The 19,614-nt window shown below is 36.7% G+C and overlaps 1 protein-coding gene across 1 annotated transcript in view; it reads right to left on the bottom strand.

Moving 5' to 3' along the window:
* The window catches only part of EXOC6B (exocyst complex component 6B), a 557,753-nt gene that overhangs the window by 256,539 nt on the left and 281,600 nt on the right, over nucleotides 1–19,614 (bottom strand). The window contains exon 12 of the mRNA XM_081797284.1: nucleotides 11,293–11,426. Coding sequence (XP_081653410.1) covers nucleotides 11,293–11,426 — 134 coding nt within the window. The remainder of the gene's footprint in view (nucleotides 1–11,292; nucleotides 11,427–19,614) is intronic.

The following is a 19,614-nucleotide window of genomic DNA, read 5'->3' on the forward strand; positions in this document are numbered from 1 at the left end:
AGAGGGTTTGTTAGAGCATGGGCTTAGGCTGTACTCCCTCCACGAAGCCTTCCCTGACTCCCAGAAGAGCACTTGTCACTCTATTTTAAACATATGTCTTCTTCTGTTTAAGAGACTAGACTTAGAACAAAAACTGCTACTGTTTAGCACAGTGCCTGGCAATAAATAATTGCCAAATGAATTAAGTAAATGAACTCCCGCGGAAAGAACAAGAATAACTGAAATGGCAAGAAGAAGTTTCAAAATTAGGCATAAGGAACAGTGAGATGTTGGAATAGATTTCAGGATATTAACAAACTACATTAGCTTATGGAAGAAATAACATGGGCATTATGGTCAGAGAAACCAGCGAATTAACTACTTACAAATTATTAATCTGGAGAAAGTTTCTTAACTTCTCTAAGTGTTTCTTTATCTGCAAACCGTTAATAGTAATTTCTAACTCACACAGTTATTTTGAGGATTAAATATCCTTTTGTCACTACTTTCCTTTTCTAACAAGAGCAATCCTTAAAAACAACAGTACTGGTAAGATAAAAAGTCATCTATAAATAACTTTGAGAGGAGGATGAAAAAGAATGACTCTCATTGTTAGGATAGAATTCAAGTTTGCATCACTAGCCATCAGGGAAATGCAAATCAAAACCACAATGAGATACCACCTTATACCAGTTAGAATGGCAAAAATTAACAAAACAGGAAACAACAAATGTTGGCAAGGATGTGGAGAAAGGGAACTCTCTTACGCTGTTAGTACAGCCACTCTGGAAAACAGTATGGAGGTTCCTCAAGATGTTAAGAATAGAGCTACCCTACGACCCAGCAATTGCACTACTGGGTATTTACCCCAAAGATACAGACTTAGTGAAAAGAAGGGGCACATGCACCGCAAAGTTCATAGCAGCAATGTCCACAATAGCCAAACTGTGGAAGGAGTCAAGATGCCCTTCAACAGATGAATGGATAAAGAAGATGTGGTACATATACACATGGAGTATTATTCAGCCATCAGAAACAATGAATACCCACCATTTGCATCAACATGATGGAACTGGAGGGGATTATGTTAAGTGAAGTAAGTCAAACAGAGAAAGACAATTATCATATGGTTTCACTCATATGCAGAACATAAGCAATAGCATGAAGGACCATAGGGGAAGGGAGGGAAATCCAAAGGGGGAGAAATCAGAGAGGGAGATGAACCATGAGAAACTATGGACCCCAAGAAACATATGGGGGTTTCAGAGGAGAGGTGGGTGGGGGGGAGAGGGTAACAGGGTGATGGGTATTGAGGAGGGCATGTGCTATGATGAGCACTGGGTGTTATACTTAAGTAAAGAATCATTGAACACTGCATCAAGGACTAATTATGTACTACACAGTGGCTAACTGAACATAATAAAAACAACCAAACAAAAAAAAACACTGACTTCCAGATGACTAGAAATAGTCACAGGGTCTCAAGAAACCAGAGCACCCAGGACAGCCCTTCCTTTACAAGTATGTTTTCTTGAGTAAGAAGTAACTTTCTCAGTGTGACATTAATACTTTCTCTCTCTCTCTCTCCCCCCAACAATAACATGGACAAACTAATTATTATAATGATAGAGGTAAACATGGCTAAGGAGATTAAGCATAATTATTCTGACTATGTAAAAAGTGAAAAGGACCCTATTTTATATTAATAAATCAATGAAGAAAAAAAAGAATTAAAGTTTGCAAAGTAGTTCACAATGCATTTTCTTACATTGTCTTCCCAGCAACCTGGAAAACTAAGTTAAGTGGGGATAATTATTGCTTCTCTTTTACTAAACAGAAACAAAAATTAAATGATTTTCTTTAGATCACAGAACCTAAATGGAATTAGGACTCAATCCAAGTCCTCTACCTTCAAATTATGGACTCATTGAAATGACTTCTGACAGAGCGTTTTGGCATAAACATAAAAATGGCAGCTGTGGAATGCTGCACGCTTTGGTACATGAGGCTGAAATACCAGATTCTGGGTAGCCATCAACTAGACCTCTCCAAGCTTTGATTCTACTCCATGTAAAAAATAAATTTAAATTTCAAAAAGGAGGGGTACCTAATTATTTATTTCAACTATGAAAACTATTCCCATTTCCCAGAGTCTAAAAGAAATACAAAGAGAAAATGGAATAGAACCTTTTTTTGTTTCTCTTTCCCACATCTTTAACTTTTTATTTCCACAAGAATGTGTGTGGTAGTGGGGTTGTGGCAGGCAGGGGGAGTTTGGGTGTATAAGGCTATGGATGAACTTAGGTCTTCCCTCAGTCAGAGAGGCAGCCAGGAGAGTAGATAGATGACACAAAGGGAAATTGGAAGTGAAGATGAAGGTGGGGGGTAATACACATTTTACAATCAAATGGTACTTCAAAACAATGCTTAAAAGCTGGAATTATACTTGAGTAGAACTCATTGTATTATACTGTGGAATATTAAACAAAAATATTAATAGGATTATAATCAGAAAGTACACTCTTATCTCCCCAACAGCAAACCAGCACAGAGCTAAAGCACACTGTTCATTCTCAAAAAATACATGTCAAAGCATAATGACAATGCTTTAGTAATAGATTGGACTAAGGAAAAAGGTACCTTCTATTCCCCAAGGATCAGCTGGAAAATGTCTACTTTTGAAACATGAGGACAAAGAGCAGAAACCCAGAGATGCAGTTCCAAAAAAAAAAAAAAAAATTAAAAGTTAGGGCAACAATAGGACTAGATCTTTGTATTATTCCCCACAACTCATCAGACAAGTTCATATTCCTCACTAAGCCCCTTCCCTTCATTCTACAGTTTGAATTTGGAGACTCTGAGTTTTGGACACAGATACTCTCTCTACAAAATTACCCAAAACATCAGACTTTTAACTGTAGAGTGCTCTAGGAAAAAACATCTACCAAAATAAGCAATTCATCACCCCCTTCCTTTTAACATGTTTCTCCCTCAGAGAAAGACTAAAATCATTTTAAAAATTTAAATAGTCTAAATTAAATCATTCCTCTTCCTGAGTGGGAAGGTGGCTACTGGCAAGATTGTCTTGATGTATAAGTCAGAAAAGTAAGAGAGTTAATTTGGAGAACTGAAGAATTTCTATTTTAAAGTCAGCATTACCTATAGGGAACACATTCAATCTATCAAAAGAAATCCTAATAATAAGGAGGAATCATGTCATGTTATCGAAATAAAAAACAGTGGCAGTCAAAGAGAAAATTGTCCTGTTTTGCAGGATATTGGCAGTTAAAAAAAAAAAAAAAGGAGGCGGCTTCACTGGGTACAGTAGTAATTTCCCTTGACTTTTTAAAGATCTGTCAACACAGAAGATCACCATGAATTACATCAATTGGCTGTCAGTCACTTTTGAAATGTTTCATTGCTGAGCATAGAATAGACTATTAAAACACTCTAGGATTACATTAGATACCATGTCATTTTCAAAGGGAATAATGTCTGTTAATGAGGTCTAAGTGATCTCTACTCCTGAATGACAGCTAACCAAAATCCTTACAAGGGCATTTACAAATGTAAAGGCAGATACTGTGGGGATAATTCTGAACTTAAGGATGCAATGAAGCAATTTCAGATATGAACTTCCATCAGAGTTTTGAGCTCCTTTGATATTTTTAAACCTCACTTCCCACTCTCTTATAAAAATATATCACTGCAGCAATCCAAACTGTCCTTAACATTGTTTCAAGGACATGGTATTAGCAACAGATTAGGTATTGGTTATGCTTATATAAAGTAGAGTTCTGTGAGGACTGTCTGGAAAAAAAAAAAGAACACTATAAAGCAACCAATCACCTCACAACTAAATGACAGGAGTCACTTAGGTTAAAAACCATTAAGAAGCAGAAAATTTTTCTGTCTCTCATTCCCAGTAGCAGAGAGAATCTAATGAGGACAGCACAGAGTAAACTGTGGAAGTCGCCTATTACCTTATCTTGTTTCCCAAAGCAGAGAATTCAGGACACTGACGCTTCAAAAGGACTAACCCAAAGCAAGAAAATGAGAAGTCACGCTCCCTCTCCACACCCCCAATGCTTCTCCACTGCTGGATTTGCAAGATAAAGAACTAAATAGCAGTGTTGGCTCTTATTCACAAAAATAACATCTAGGATTTCAGGGAATTTTTTTCTCCATTTCACCCCAGCAAAGATACAAAAAGCTGGGTCAACTACTCATTTTTTACCATCTCCAAAGCAAATACCTAAAATACTGAAGTACTTGGAACTACTGGTTCCAAATTCATAGGTCTAGTACAAGGATTATTTTTGACAAGACTTAATTACAAAATGTTTTAATGTAATATTAGCAATATCATTGCTGTTAACAGGGGACAGTGAACACTGTTATGTGGGAGATAAATAACAGGATAGAACCATGTGGTCATCAATCTAAATAATATCCAAAAGAAAGGTTGAATGCAAAGCATTGGTTATTTATTCAGGTCTCCTGGGGCACTATTATAAATATAATAAAATATATATATAAATATTTAACATGTTTTCACTAATAGGAAATCTTAATTTCCTTAACTTTACCCTAAGAACCTACTACCTACTTTTCTTTTTTCTTTCTTCTCTCTTTCATCAATGAAGAACTCCTATGTGCCAAGGAATGAGAATACAGCTGTACACAATTATACACAAAACAGACAAAGTCCCTGGCCTTGTGGAAATTAGAGTAACCACAAACACACAGAAACATATACCATAATGTCAAGTAATAATAAGCCCTGGAAATAGAAGTGAAATAAGGAGTTACATGGTGATGGTAGGTCTCAGGGTGGTCAAGGAAGGCCTCCTTAAGGAAATGACATTTGAGTGGAGACTTAAATAAAGTGAAGGTATATTATGTCTATCATCTAAAATAAACACATTTTTAAATCCAATTTATATCTTAAGTCTATCAATTCATTCTTCATAAAGATAAAGGATGTTTTTTGATTCATCTTAAAATTTTCTTTCAAACATAAGTAATTCTCTGATATTCTGAGAATAATAAATTGGTGGTTTATTTCCTTTCTCTCTATGATATTGATGTTTTCAAATTAATGTAGTGACAGACCAAAGGTTTAGAACAAAATAAATCTGGTTTCAAACCTTACTTCAAATCTTATTTTTTAAAAGAAAATTTTATCTTTCAAAACATCTCAAATCTTATTTCCAAGCTACCTACTGATTATGTGGCCTTAGGCAAAGTTACTATCTTTCATCATCTTACAACTGAGATAGTAACATCAATGTCATACCAAAGAAATAATCAATATAGTGCCAATTATTAAATATAAATACTAATATAAATATTAAGCATTAAGTATAATATATACCAACTTCCTGAAAGCTATTATTGATATAGACTTACTTATTATATCTCCAGCTAAATATGGCTTAAGAAAATATACAACCATTCTGACTGGTCTCACTTTAACTCCTATCCACTAGCCAAAGTGGGCACTTAAGGCTACAAAATAACCACATTATCGAGTACCAACCAAATCTCTTTTCCATACCCCGAGATATACTTTCCCTCTGCTTCAACCCCAACATTTGCTCTGGATCTCTACTTTCAGCTGAAGATCTATCTTTCACTGAGCAAACAGAACATTTGGAGTCTGCCACCATAACATATGCCCAGCCACCACCATCTGCATCCACATACTCTGAGTCTCATCTGTTCCCAGAGATGAACTCTACACCACCTAAAGCCAATCCCTTTGCTTGTGCATCAGATTCTAAAGTCTCTCTCCTCCTCAAGGACATTCCTCCAAAGATTTCCCCTTTTCTCCTCTGTCACCAACTTTTTGCTTTCTACTGCATCATTCTCATCAGAAATAACATGCTGTTACTTCTCCTATTAAAAAACAAAATAAAAAACTTGTGCTTAATCCATTTCCCCAGCCAACTACCTCCTCATTTCCTTGCTTACCTTGGTAACAAAATTCCCTAAAACAGTTGTCTTCTACTTGCTGTCTCCGATTCCACTCTTCCCATTCTTTAAATTGTTTAAGTCAACACTTTATTTTTAAAATGGTTTTATATTACAAAATAGCTGCAAAGAGATCCCAAATACACCACACCCAGTTCCTCCTATTCTTAGCATCTTACATTACTACGGTACATTTACCACAACTAAAGGGCCAACCCTGGTATATTACTATTCACAAAGCAACACACTGTATTCAGATTTCACTAGTTTCTCCCTAATGTTCTTTACCATTTTCAGGATCCGGTCTAAAATCCCGCATTACATTTAGCTGTCACGTCTCCTCAGCCTCCTCTGGTCTGTTAATGGTTTCTCAGACTTTCCTTGTTTTTGAGACCCTAATAGTTTTAAGGAGTACTGGTCAGGTATTTTGTAGAATGTCCTTCAATTTGGGTTTTTTAAATTTTTTTCTCATGGTTAGAGTGTATTTTGGGGGATCACAAATGCCTTCTCATCACATCATACCAAAGGTACATGCGATCACTATCACTTACCAATGATTATGTTCATCTTGATCACCTGACCGAGGTAGTGTCTGGCAGGTTTCTTCACTGTAAAGTAACTTTTTCCCTCCTTCCATACCCTGGAAAGCAAGTCTTAAGCAAAACCACATACAAGGGGTGGGAGCTAAGCTCCACCTCCTTGAGAGGGTACTATCTACATAGATTATTTGAAATTCTTCTGTACAGGACCCAATCTCTTTTAAACCTACTCCATCAGGAGCCTCCTATCATCATTCTATTAAAAATGATCTTACTGAGGTCACCAACATACTCCAAGTTGCTAAGTCCCATAGTAATTCTTAATCTTCATCTTACCTAATCGATCATCAGTATTTGTCAAGCTGACTACTCCCTCCTTCTTGATATACTTTCTTCACTTGGCTTCTGAGACACCATACTCCTGTTACTGTTCTTGTTTTGTTTTGTTTTTTTTCCTTCTCTAGTGGCTCCTTCCCAATCCTTTGTGAGTTCCTCTTTTCTCCTGACTCATTAATAATGGAATACCCAAGAGTTCAGTCCTTCATCTTCTCTTCTCCATTTTTACAAATTCCTTTAGTAATACTATCTGATCAGGTGGTTATAAATATTATTTGTATTCCCCAAAATTTATCTCCAGGCCAAACCTCTCTTTCAAACTCCAAACTCAAAAATACAACTGTTTACTCAATATCGCAAAATGTATGTGAGTAAACACTATAAATTAAATATGTCCAAAATCAAATTCCCAATCTCCTCCACTCTAAACCTAGCTCTACCTAAAGATTTTGCCAACACAGTGCATGGTATATACAACCATCTAGCTGCTAAAATCAAAACATCTTGGAGTTACCTTCAACTTCTTGCTTTCTCTCTCCCTTCACATCCATTCATCAGGAAAGCATGCTGACTCTACACTCCAAATCTGATAACCTGTCACCACCACCAACGCTGCCATTAAATCTCGCTGTATTAGTGTCATAGCTTCCCAACTGGTCTCCCTGTTTACACCCTACAGTTTATTCTCAAAACCACAGTCAATGTTATTCCTCTGAAATGTGTCACATCATTTCACTCATCAAATTCCTGCAACGGCTTCCCACTTCACTTAAAATAAAAGCCTAACACTTTACAGGGGCCGACCACAAACCCCTGACACCTCTGTGATCTAATCTCCTGCTTCTCTTCCCCCTTCTCACTCCACTCTAGCTTTACCCTAGCTTTCTTATTATTCCCTGAACTGACCAGTAACTTAACACCTTTAGACCTTTGCTCTAACCTTTGCCAAGAATGCTATTTGCCTCACCATCTTTTTATTAAGACCAACCTTCAACCTCCACCAGACTCCTGATTCCCTTAACCCAGGTTCTTTCTTTCTCTTCAATGCATTCACCTCCCTCTATCATACTAGATGATTTACTATTTATTTTGCTTATTATCTATTATGTTTTCTGCCACTAGAATGTAAACAAGGACTCTTTCTGTTGTTGTTCTTGTTGTTGTTCACTTATTTATCCATAAAGCTTAGATCAGTGCCTGTTACACAGTAGGTACTCAATTAATACTATTAAGTTAATAAGCAAGTTATTTATCTTTTTTTTTTTTTTTTTAAGATTTTATTTATTTATTTGAGAGAGAGAGCGCAAGAGGGGTAGGGTTAGAGGGAGAAGCAGACTCCCTGCCGAGCAGGGAGCCCGATGTGGGACTCGATCCCGGGACTCCAGGATCATGACCTGAGCCGAAGGCAGTCGCTTAACCAACTGAGCCACCCAGGCGCCCAAGCAAGTTATTTATCTTAACAGGTCGTCTTGCTCTAATCTTCTAACTTCTCTTAGTTGAAAAACCATCTCTGCACTAAACCTGACAATCACTGTTCACCCGCCCAGACCTCTTTCTTAACAATACTAGGTAATATGCCTTGAGTATTCACTATGTACTAGGCACTGTTGTAAGCACTTCGTATGTTCATTCAATCCTCACAACAACCTTATGAAATAAGTGCTCTTCTTGTCCCCATTTTACACATAAAGCCAAGTCATTTCCCCCAGCACATATCTAGTAAGGGAAGAGAACCCAGGCAGAATTGAACCCAGGTACTCTGCTTTAGAACACACATTCTTCACAGCTCATCTGCCCTTCTCCCCACAGACCTGGAAGAAGCAGCCTAAGAAAAACAGCTAACCTCGCTGACTGAATAGGGATAGGCACAAACGGTCTGAGAGTGCAAGGAATTTAAGCTACAGTAAGCGAGAACTGAAAGGAAATGCTGACTTGTCTCAACGTGGGGGAGCAAAGCAGCAATGAGAAAAGCAAGAAAGCCAGGGTACACAGCTGAAAGGATAAGAGCGTATGGACAGAAAGAGAGAAGAAATGAGATACCATGTAAATTCAAACAAGACAGGCCGACAGAGAGACATGAGCTTATAGGAACTTTTAAGTCCTGAAAGAATTGTCTGATAACCTGAAGTAGGATTCGGTGAGTTCTCTATGCTTATAATACTTCTATTGTTTAAATGGCTATGTGCTTGCTGACACAAAATCATCTCTAACTAGAACAATTTCCATATTACTATGGACTTTTTATAAAAATCCCTTTGTTACGATAAAATAATTAAATTAATATGGAAGGCCGTACCTTATAGAAAAGCGAATTAAGTTTGGGAAAAAACAACCCAGACATCGGTCTCATTTTTATCATTTTATTAACTACATAACCGTGGGCAACCTCCCTGAACTTGAATTACGCCGTCTATAAAATGGGAATAATAACACATGCCCAGCTAGTTCCAAATGTGACTGTCCTAAATGAGATGGTATCTGTGATGGGCTTTGAAGAATACAAACTGTTCCACAAACGTTACCTAGCGTGATGATGATTTCAGATGGGAACTCACCTGAGTTCCCTGTAAATGAAGATATAATGTCTTTTTTTCCCAAAGGTGAGTAACATAGTTATTCAAAGATTTACTGGTTGGTGATAAAAATTACTGGTTGGGTCTGTATTTGTCTATACATGTGCACACCACCATAATAGCCAAAATAAATCAACGTGTGCAGATGTTCCTTTAGCCATATGCAAAGACATTGATAACGAAAGGGCATTACTGCCTAGAAAGATCCAGTGACTGAGGAAGAATAGTTAGCCTTCACTGAAATGGTGCCAAGAACTATGATATAGTCTTTGATAAGCTCCTACTACCTCTTCCTATCCTGACCTGATCTGTGCAGTGCCCTTAAAGGACAATGAAGTCAGGAAAACTGAAGAACTGAGAAGTTGGGTCTTTCTCTTAAGATGTCATAGTAAACCAATGGCACAGCCACCGCTAAACTCAAGACACTTCTGAGGTCAAAGCTGTTTCTATCGCACCGTATTCCTGTTACGCTACTTGTTTAAAATATTTGGAGAGACTGTTAAATCAAATGGCGTAAGAAAACTTATATCAAGAGTTGTAATATAGAGATAGTTCACAAAATAAATAGCAAGCTTCCTGTCCTGCTTGGGATTCACAAAAGGAGAACAGTACAATGTAACAAAAGCAGGAGGACTTCTGACTTTTCACTCCACTTCACTCCACTCTCCTTTTTTCTTAGCCCTCCTGATGATGAAAAGAAGTTAACCTACTCTCAGACACGTAAAGATAATACCTAATATTTCTATACCAAGCAGCAGAAAGGAAGCTCTGCAAAATGAGGGAACTGTCCTTCGAATGTAACTTTCAATCGTAAAACAGTTTGCTATAAGCAGAACTCAAACACTGCCGAAGTTCCACATTATAATATTTTAAAATCTTAACACAGGGAAAGGAACAAGCAGTCCAAAATCAGAAGTAGATGTTCACCTGGCTTCCAGCTGTCTTTACCTATGACTCAGCATCATTAACCATTTGCCTACTTTCACCATTATCTTTGATAGTGTATATCTGAAAATGTCAATTTTTCCTAGAGCAACTTTCAAACTACACCACCTCTACAAGTAAAACAGATGGTCAACAGCCTTTCCCTTTCTCTGTGAAAAAAATTCCTCCAAGCTCTCACTTTTGGCACTAAAATTTCCATAAAATGGCAGGTTGACGCTCCCAAGCAATCCTGGGTTTCCAAAAGAAAGGAAACTTCACATCTTTCTAAATTTTAGGACTATACGCCAATGTGCCAGATCTTCAGTTTGCCAAGATACTGTTCTCAACATGTGTGTAATATCCCTCCTCACTTTGTGAGATTCTGTAAGCTTCCAGAGAAATGTGACGATTGCCTTTCTCTCACATTTCCTCAATCCCAAATCCCCAGACTTGCATGCTGATGAAGAGTAATTTACCATTCATATACATGAGGTATCTCAAATACAAAAGCAGAGTCTAACACTAACCGTGGACAATAAGTGCCAATATGCTTGGCATCAATGATTTATGCATGTGATTTCATAGTGTATGTTGTATCTGAACTGCCACTCATTTAGATAGGAACCTGATGTTGACTATACTCTCTCACCAACAATTTTGTTTTCATGTAATTGATGGCAAATACGACAAATTTATCACAACAACTTTGGAAAGGAAAACCAGTTAAGCTGGTGAAAATAATGAGAGAGAGAGAGAAAAAGTGACTTTTCAAAAATGTAATAGATTTCTCCAAAGTGACCAAAGAGAAAAACAAATGATTTGTTTTGCACTTGCACCATAAGAACTCCATTAGGAAGAACGTGACGGACCATATAGAAAGTTATAATTAACTCACAAACAGGCCCCAGAGCTTAGGACGTCTGTTCACATATAGCCTTGGCTGCCTCCATTAAGAGCAGCTTTACCTCAGTAAGTCCAATATTCTTCCTTTTAATGACATTCTGCAGGGAGTTGCTCAGAGTTCTGGTTAGCAACAGGTTTGTAGATTTGCGAATCATGTCATCGACTTCAGTTGAGCTGAAAAAGAATTCTCGAGTCAGTCATCCCAGGTAGCAGGATTACTTTGCAAACAAACAAGGTGCCAGTGGTACTTCTGAGAATGATAATAATAATAATAACAACAACAATAATAATAATGGCAGCAGCAAATAACATTTATTTTGTGCCAGAGATTAGATTCTAAGTACTTTAATATATTAAAATTCATTTAACTTCACATTCATGATACTAAATACTTTTACTAGTATTTCTAATTTACAGATGAGGAAATGAAGGCACAGAGAAGTTAAGTAACTTGTTCAAGGTCACACAGTAAGTACACAGCACAAAAAGGACTTCAACACAGGCCATCTAGCTCTAAAACCCACAGCATTTAAACACTATGCTATACTGTCTCTCAGGGTAGATAAAGAATTCCCCAGCATGATTTCTCATCCTGAAACCATTATTTCTCCTATACTTCCAAGTTCCTTCATAGGTTGTTAATATTTATAATTTTCCAACATGGTCTCTCTATTGGCTTCCTGCACCATTAGCTGGTAAAGGCTCCTAAGAAAAGATATCTCTGCTCCTGTACTGTCATCTTTCATATAATGTCTATTTAGCTCTGATTCCAAAATAAGTGTTTCAGACCAGCAGTTTAATTATGCATAAATGTCTTATAATTCTTACTATCCTCAAAGTGATCAATAAAGATAGTTTCTCTTTTTTTAATTTATTCACTCATTTTTAATCCAATGGACATTATTAAGCCCTTATCATGTGTTGTTGTTTTAAGTAAACTCTACCCCCAAAATAGGGCTCAAACTCACAACCCCAAGATCAAGAGTTGCATACTCTACCAACTGACCAGCCAGGTGCCCCAATAATGACATTTTCTATACATTAAAACATAAAGACAATTATTCAATAGCCATCTTTATTTTTTTTAAGATTTTTATTCATTTATTTGACAGAGAGAGAGGGAATACAAGCAGGGGGAGTGTTAGAGGGAGAAGCAGGCTTCCCGCTGAGCAGGGAGCCTGACGCAGGGCCAAGGCAGATGCTTAATGACTGAGCCACTCAGGCACTCCTCAATAGCCATCTTTATATGCAAAGTTTAAAAAAAGACAATAGTCCTGTAACCAACAGACTAAATTCTAGACCTATACATCCTTCATGAGCCCCTGAAAGCATCACCCAAGATGGCTTTCTATAAAAGATATCCTTTTAAGACAAGTATTTCTTCAATGATAAGGTTACTGTTATAGAAATACTAGATTATAAACATCAAGAAATAACTGTAAATAGAGATTTGTGAGTTCTTTGTATATTTATTACTTCTGGACAATGGTCACAAAATTTATCTCATTGATTTCTCTTTCTAGAAAAGAAAATAAGAGGCTTAGTATAGTCAGATTAAAAATCTTACAATTCTAAATATATAGGGAGGCTACATTATCATGCTATGTGGAAAAAAGAAAAATACTAAAAAGAAATAAGACTACAGAATGCAAGGACATAAATCAGGAAAAAAAGATAACATCAAAATATTTTCACAGGGTCCATACAAAGATACATTTAATTGACCAATACCCTCTAGCCTACTGCTACCCTTTCCAAAATTATTACTGAACTGAAATACTTCATTCCACAAATATATGAGGGGCTGGGAATTGTGTTGGTGGAATAATGAGATCAAAATGGTGAATGAACAAAATAGTCATGGTTCCTGCCTTCATATATTAAACTCATAATTACATCAGGTCAATTGTAATATGAGCTACAAATAAGTAAAGGTGGCTATAAAAGTGATTAACACAGGTGCCTAAAGTAATCTGTGCTCCTGATATTAATCGCTCTCATGACATCCAGTACTGATTATGTAGCTCTACTATGGTTTAAGAAGATCTAGCAGAAGTTCCACATTTGGATATGATGTAGAAGATCAAGAAAGACCACCATTACTTTCATAACAACAAAAAAGTTAGGTCTAACCTTAAAAGCTATATTTTCTTTCAATGTCAACAAAGTGTAACACACACACACACACACACACACACAAATGTATAACTGAACAAAACTGCACACCACACCGGGACATGCCTTTGAAAGGTGAGCAAAGGGTAGCAGTCACTTCCATATCTGAGGGCATTTGCCTAATCTGGGTACAAATGGATAAGGGATAAAAGACTAAAACAGTCAGAGGCTGAAAGGCTTTGCTGAGATGAAGAGAAATAGACCAAACCTTTAACAGTATGGGCTACTATTACAGTTTGGAATCCGGGAGAGCCTCAAAACAAAAATAAATTAACTGACGCAACAATTCTCCCCTACAAGAGTTATGCTCCATAAGAAATGGTGAGGGTAGTGTGAGAAATCAGAGAGAGATCTTGCAAATTCTGCAAGGGGTTTTGGATTCAGGGCTACTGAAATGCAATCCAAAAGAGAGAAAAAACTAACTAATGCTGAAACATAGCCCAGCTCAAATACTGTTAAGATTAGAGATAAGCTCCTGGATGAAAGCTCTGGAATTTCAGAGTTGGTCTTATGCACAAAGAGACTTCTGCAATAGCATTTGAAATCAGAAGTAATTTGAACCTAACTAAAACTGAGACATTCAGTTCACTCAAGTAATGATGAAATCTCAATGATCCATCAACCAGCTAGGAGTTGCAGAAGAAAAAAAGAATGAGAAAGAAGACATATTTAAAGAAATAGTAGCAAAATCATCTCCAAACATGATAAAATATTTCAACCCACAGATCCGTGAGGTTTAGTACATCCCACACAAAATTAATATAAATAAAACAACACTTAAGAATATCACAGTCAAATTGTAAAGTCCAAAGACAAAAAGAAAATCTTAAAAACAACCATAGAAAAAAGACAGTTAAGTTCAGAGAAACAATAGGAATGATAGTTTATTTCTCTTCAGAAAACAATGGAAGCAGACAGTGGAACACAATCTTTAAAGTGTAGGGAAAGGGAAGACTATCAACCTAGAATTCTATGGCTTAGAAAATATATTTTTGAAAACAGAGATGATAAAAATACTTTTAGAATAACTTTTAAATTAAAGTATTTTAGAGGGGCGCCTGGGTGGCTCAGTCAGTTAAGGGTCCAACTCTTGATTTTGCCTCAGATTGTGATCTCAGGGTCCTGGGATCGAGCCCTGTGTCAGTCTCCATGCTGGGGGTGGAGCCTGCTTAAGAGTCTCTCTCCCCCTCCCTCTCTGCACCTCCCCCCATGCCACTCTCTCTCTCTCTCTAAAAAAAATTTTTAAATTTTAAAAAATTAAATATTTTAGAAATATTTTTTAAAGCTAAGACAATCCAATACCAGAAGATATAACCCTAAAGGAAATGCTAAAAGAAATTTTTCATGCTAAAGGAAAATGATACCAAAGGGTTACCTAGATATGTAGAAAAGAATAAGAAGGCCTGAAAATGGTACGTATGTGTACCAACGCTATGCAAAATTAAGTAAATATAAATTTTTTTCTTGAACCTTAAAATACTATTAAATGTTAAAAGCACAAACAATAACATATTTTAGAGTTAAAAAGAGGTGTATATGTGCAATATATACCAACAACATCAAAAAAAGGAGTGAGAAGGGGCGCCTGCGTGGCTCAGTTGGTAAAGCGTCTGCCTTCAGCTCAGGTCATGATCCCAGGGGCCTGGGATCAAGCCCCACATCAGGCTCTGGGAGCCTGCTTCTCCCTCTCCCTCTGCCATTTGCCCCACTTGTGCTCTCTGGCTCTCTCTGTCAAATAAATAAATAAAATTCTTAAAAATATATATGCTAAAAAAAAGGAGTGAGAAAATAAATTACTTTATACTGTTGAAGATTCTTAAATTACATGCACAATGATATACTATCATTCAGGGTAAACTATGATAAGTTAACATTGTACACTGTAATCCCTAGAGCAAGCACACAAACAATTAAAAAAAAAAAGAAGTTATATTCAAGTAAAGCCAATAGGAAAAATAAATCATAATACTAAAATAACGTAATCAAGAAGCAGGAAGGGGCGCCTGGGTGGCTCAGTTGGTTGAGCGACTGCCTTCGGCTCAGGTCATGATCCTGGAGTCCCGGGATCGAGTCCCGCATCGGGCTCCCTGCTCGGCAGGGAGTCTGCTTCTCCCTCTGACCCTCCTCCCTCTCATGCTCTCTGTCTCTCATTCTCTCTGTCTCAAATAAAAATAAATAAAATCTTTAAAAAAAAAAAAAAAAAGAAGGAAGGAAAACAGGAAAAAATGAGCCAAGAATGAATGAGACAAATAGGAAAACAATAGCAAGATGGCAGGCTTAAGGTTGACCATATCACTAAATTCATTAAGGTAATGGAATAAACACTCCAGCTAGGCAGACTGCATAAAAAACCAATACGCAGGGGCCCCTGGGTGGTTCAGTAGTAAGCTTCTGCCTTTGGCTCAGGTCATGAGCTCACAGTCCTGAGATGGAGCCCCACATTTCTCCCTCTCCCTCTGCCCGTCCCCCTGCACTCTCTCTCAATCTCTCTCAAATAAATAAATGAAAAATCTTTAAAAAAAAACCAATATGCAACTATTTGTTGATTCAAAATGACACATTTTAAAATAAAGACACATGCCTAGATCTTATGTTTAAGATACCACTCAACACTAAAAGGAAGTGGGCTCCTTGGATAAATCAATGATACCATGGTTAAGTAATGTCCCAAAATGTGACAAGAATACATCAACAAGGCATAGGAGCTAGTCTGAAATGGTTCACATGCCCTAAGTCTGGGACAGTCTGAGCATCAAAATAAATATAGTAATGAACCAAGTGAATTAAGTAAGAATCTGTGAATCTCATCTGATGATAGGTAGATGATAAACAGGTAGAGAGATAGAAGATAGGTAGCAAGGAAGCAGATGGGGAAGGACTCCTTAAAAGAGAATTCCAAGTAATACACAAGGAATTAAGAAACCATAAGTTAATTAAGAACCATAAGCCAGTAATTATCCAAGTGAAAAACTGATTCAGGCAAGAATCATTAATGGATACTATAAGGGGGAGGGATATGAAGAACATCTGATAACTAACAGAATACAAAGTATTTCAACATAAACCCAAACATGACATAACAAAAAGAAAATGATAATGATAATTATACAGGGAGAAAAGACAAAATTAATATAAATATGTCTTATAATACTACACACACACACACACTCACACACAGAGATACAGAGCGAGAAACAACTAGGGAGGGAAGGAAGGAGGGGAAGATCCCATATATACCTTCTATATAAAGAATTTCCATTTATTTCATGTCTGCAGAAAGACTACAGGTCCGTTGGCAATGAATTATCAGCTTCCGTTTGGCTAAAAAATATTTACTTTGTTTCTGGAAGTTACTTTGCTGTCTATAGAATTCTCGCTTGATTTGTTCTGAGTCCCTGAAGCCTGGCACACCATCCTCTCAGGCTTGCCATTTTTGAGAAGTCTGCTGTAATACTTTTCACTATACCTGCATGTAGCATCTTCTTTTTTCTAAGTGATTTCTGCTCTCTGATGGGTTCCAGAAAAAATTTCATTTTGTAGTTTATCTGTTTTGTTTTGTGCTTTTTTTCATTGTTAGGGAGGAAACAATACTCTTTCCAGCCTTCTATATTGTAAATAGAAGCAGAAATATCTCACAGTAATTTGCTTTTTAAAAAAAAAAAAAAAAGTCCTATGCATGTACAGGATTCACATGGAAGAAAGACTAAAAGAAAAAGATTTCCCAGGTATAAAGAGTGGTTATTACTATGTGTTAAAATTTTGAGTCTTTCAAATTTTTCTTCTTTCAACTATTCTCTGTCTCCTAAATTCTTTACAGAGATCCAATTTTATAACTTAATAAACTGTGTGTGTATATGTGTGCGTGTGTGTGTGTATTCCTATTTTTTAAGTCAAGTGTAAGTGCTACAACATATTTTACCAAAGACATGCATTTATTTGCTATCTTTAAAAAAAAAAAAAAAGAATTTTCTTTCAAACAGAAAGAGTTCTGTGTCCTCAGAATTCATACATTGTTTTTCAATATTTCTAATGCTATTCAGCATCTTCTATCCAAGGTAAAAGAGAAAAGTCTTATAAGGAAAAAAATATGAGTTTCATTTACAAGAATAATTATCTTTAAAGCTTCATAAAAATCTCAATACAGCAGTTTTTCAATTTTAAGAGTCTTGTGTTTAAGAGAACTAATTGTTTTTATACATATTATTCTCATATCCCAAATTATAATCTCCCCCCATGACAGCTATGATTGTCAAAGTGGTCTCTGTCACTGCAGGTATATATAAAGCAAATATAGCCTAGAAAATAAGGTAAATGTAAACCAAAGAGTAAAGGCAGCTGAAAAATCTTCCCAAACTGAATACTTATTTTTGTCAATGTTAAACATAATGGGGTTTTCAGGCAAAAGCTCAATATATTCAAGCAAGAAAAAGACTTCTGAACAATTTACTCACAGTATCCCTTTACCATATTACCTTTCCTCCAACACAGGATAGAAAGAGTCACAATGTGAGGAACTTGTAATATTTTCTATATAGTAACATACCTGACAGTACCCTAGAGATCATTCTTGGTTATTAAGTCATTTGGCGGTGGTGGAGAAGGGGGGCCCCAAGGGGTAAGAAAAAGTTTTGGTTTGTAACTTCCAAAGATAAGCTCATCTCCACGCAACCATTTCCATGAAAACAACCTCATTTTCAAAGAAAAGAACAAATTAACTGTACAAGCCCTATGCTTCATTTTTTACTTAGTAAGAATGATTATCAAACAAGTGACTCAAACTATTTTCCAATTATGTTTACTTTCAGAGTTGCGTGGCATGCCATACATTCCATTCACTCATTCTTTTTTTTTTTTAATTTACTGAGCTGGTGCAGGGGATGTTGTGCTGAACAAAACATTAAATGTTTCTACCTTTCAAGAGGCCTTTTCTAACATCCTTAATTTGCCTCAATTTTTGGCTCCTATGTTGCTGCTATGTCTCTCCATCATAACACAACTATCACCAATTGTTCAGTTCCTCAATTAGATTACACACTCCTTGAAGACAGGGAACATATTTTCAGCATCTTAATGTCCTCACTACCAAGCATCATCTGACAAATAACAGCATACCTATAATGTAAGGCGAATAAACCAGTAGATAAATAAACAAAGGAGCCTGCAGGCTAGCACATACAGAAACACAAAGATACAAGTACAGCAATAAAATCTAAGAGGAGTTTTGATAACAGCATTCACGAAGTACAGAAAGAGCACAAAGGAGTCAGGAGATCAACTCCATTAGGGATGGAAGTGGTCAGAAAGGTTTCATTCATTAAAGGCTTAAAGTGAACCTGGAAGGATGGTTAGAAGCTAGTTACGAGCACTAACACGGAAAAGGTAATTTCAGGTAGAGAGAGTCATGAGGAAAGCCCAGTATAAAAAAGCATATTAGGATCAGAAAACAGCAAACAGGTTGGTAGGACTGAAGCATGGAGTGACACAGAAATTAACCTGGGATATGAACCTGGAAAGGTACAAGGGGGACTAGGTCAAGGAGTCGGGGAGGAGGCAGATGGATAACTGTGTCAGGCTGGAGTTTGAATTTTATGCAGTAGGCCATGAGAAATCCTTGGAAAGGTGAGCAGAGTAAAGTTAAATGATAAGATTTTATTTTAGAAGAATTACTCCAGGGAACATACAGAATAGAATGAGGAGAAAGGGCAGATGGTTGGGAAAGCAAAGCTAGACATTTCAGAATAATTAGGAGACTATTTAAGTGGCCCAAGTCAATTATAACTACAATGTGAATGAAAGAAGCCACACTGGGAAGAGAGAACTTTAAAGAAAAAAGAGCTGCAAATAAAAAACACAACAATCCATTTTGTCACCAATTAGGTTTAGAGAGGCTAATTTACAAATGAGCACTGCCTTCATTTGTTAAATGGGAATAATTAACACTTAACATTGTGACAACCATCGGAGACAATGCATGTAAGAATAGTAAACATGGCAGTAATCCTTTTGTTGAAGCTGATGCTGACCAGATTTGAATTCTGGCTTAAACACTTACTCCTGATGAGATCTTGCCATTTGCAACGACAGTGGATGGAACTGGAGGGTGTTATGCTGAGTGAAATAAGTCAATCAGAGAAAGACATGTATCATATGACCTCACTGATATGAGGAATTCTTAATCTCAGGAAACAAACTGAGGGTTGCTGGAGTGG

Source organism: Leptonychotes weddellii, chromosome 10 (genome assembly GCF_054177405.1).
Source record: "Leptonychotes weddellii isolate Sample4059 chromosome 10, ASM5417740v2, whole genome shotgun sequence".
Lineage (NCBI taxonomy): Eukaryota > Metazoa > Chordata > Mammalia > Carnivora > Phocidae > Leptonychotes > Leptonychotes weddellii.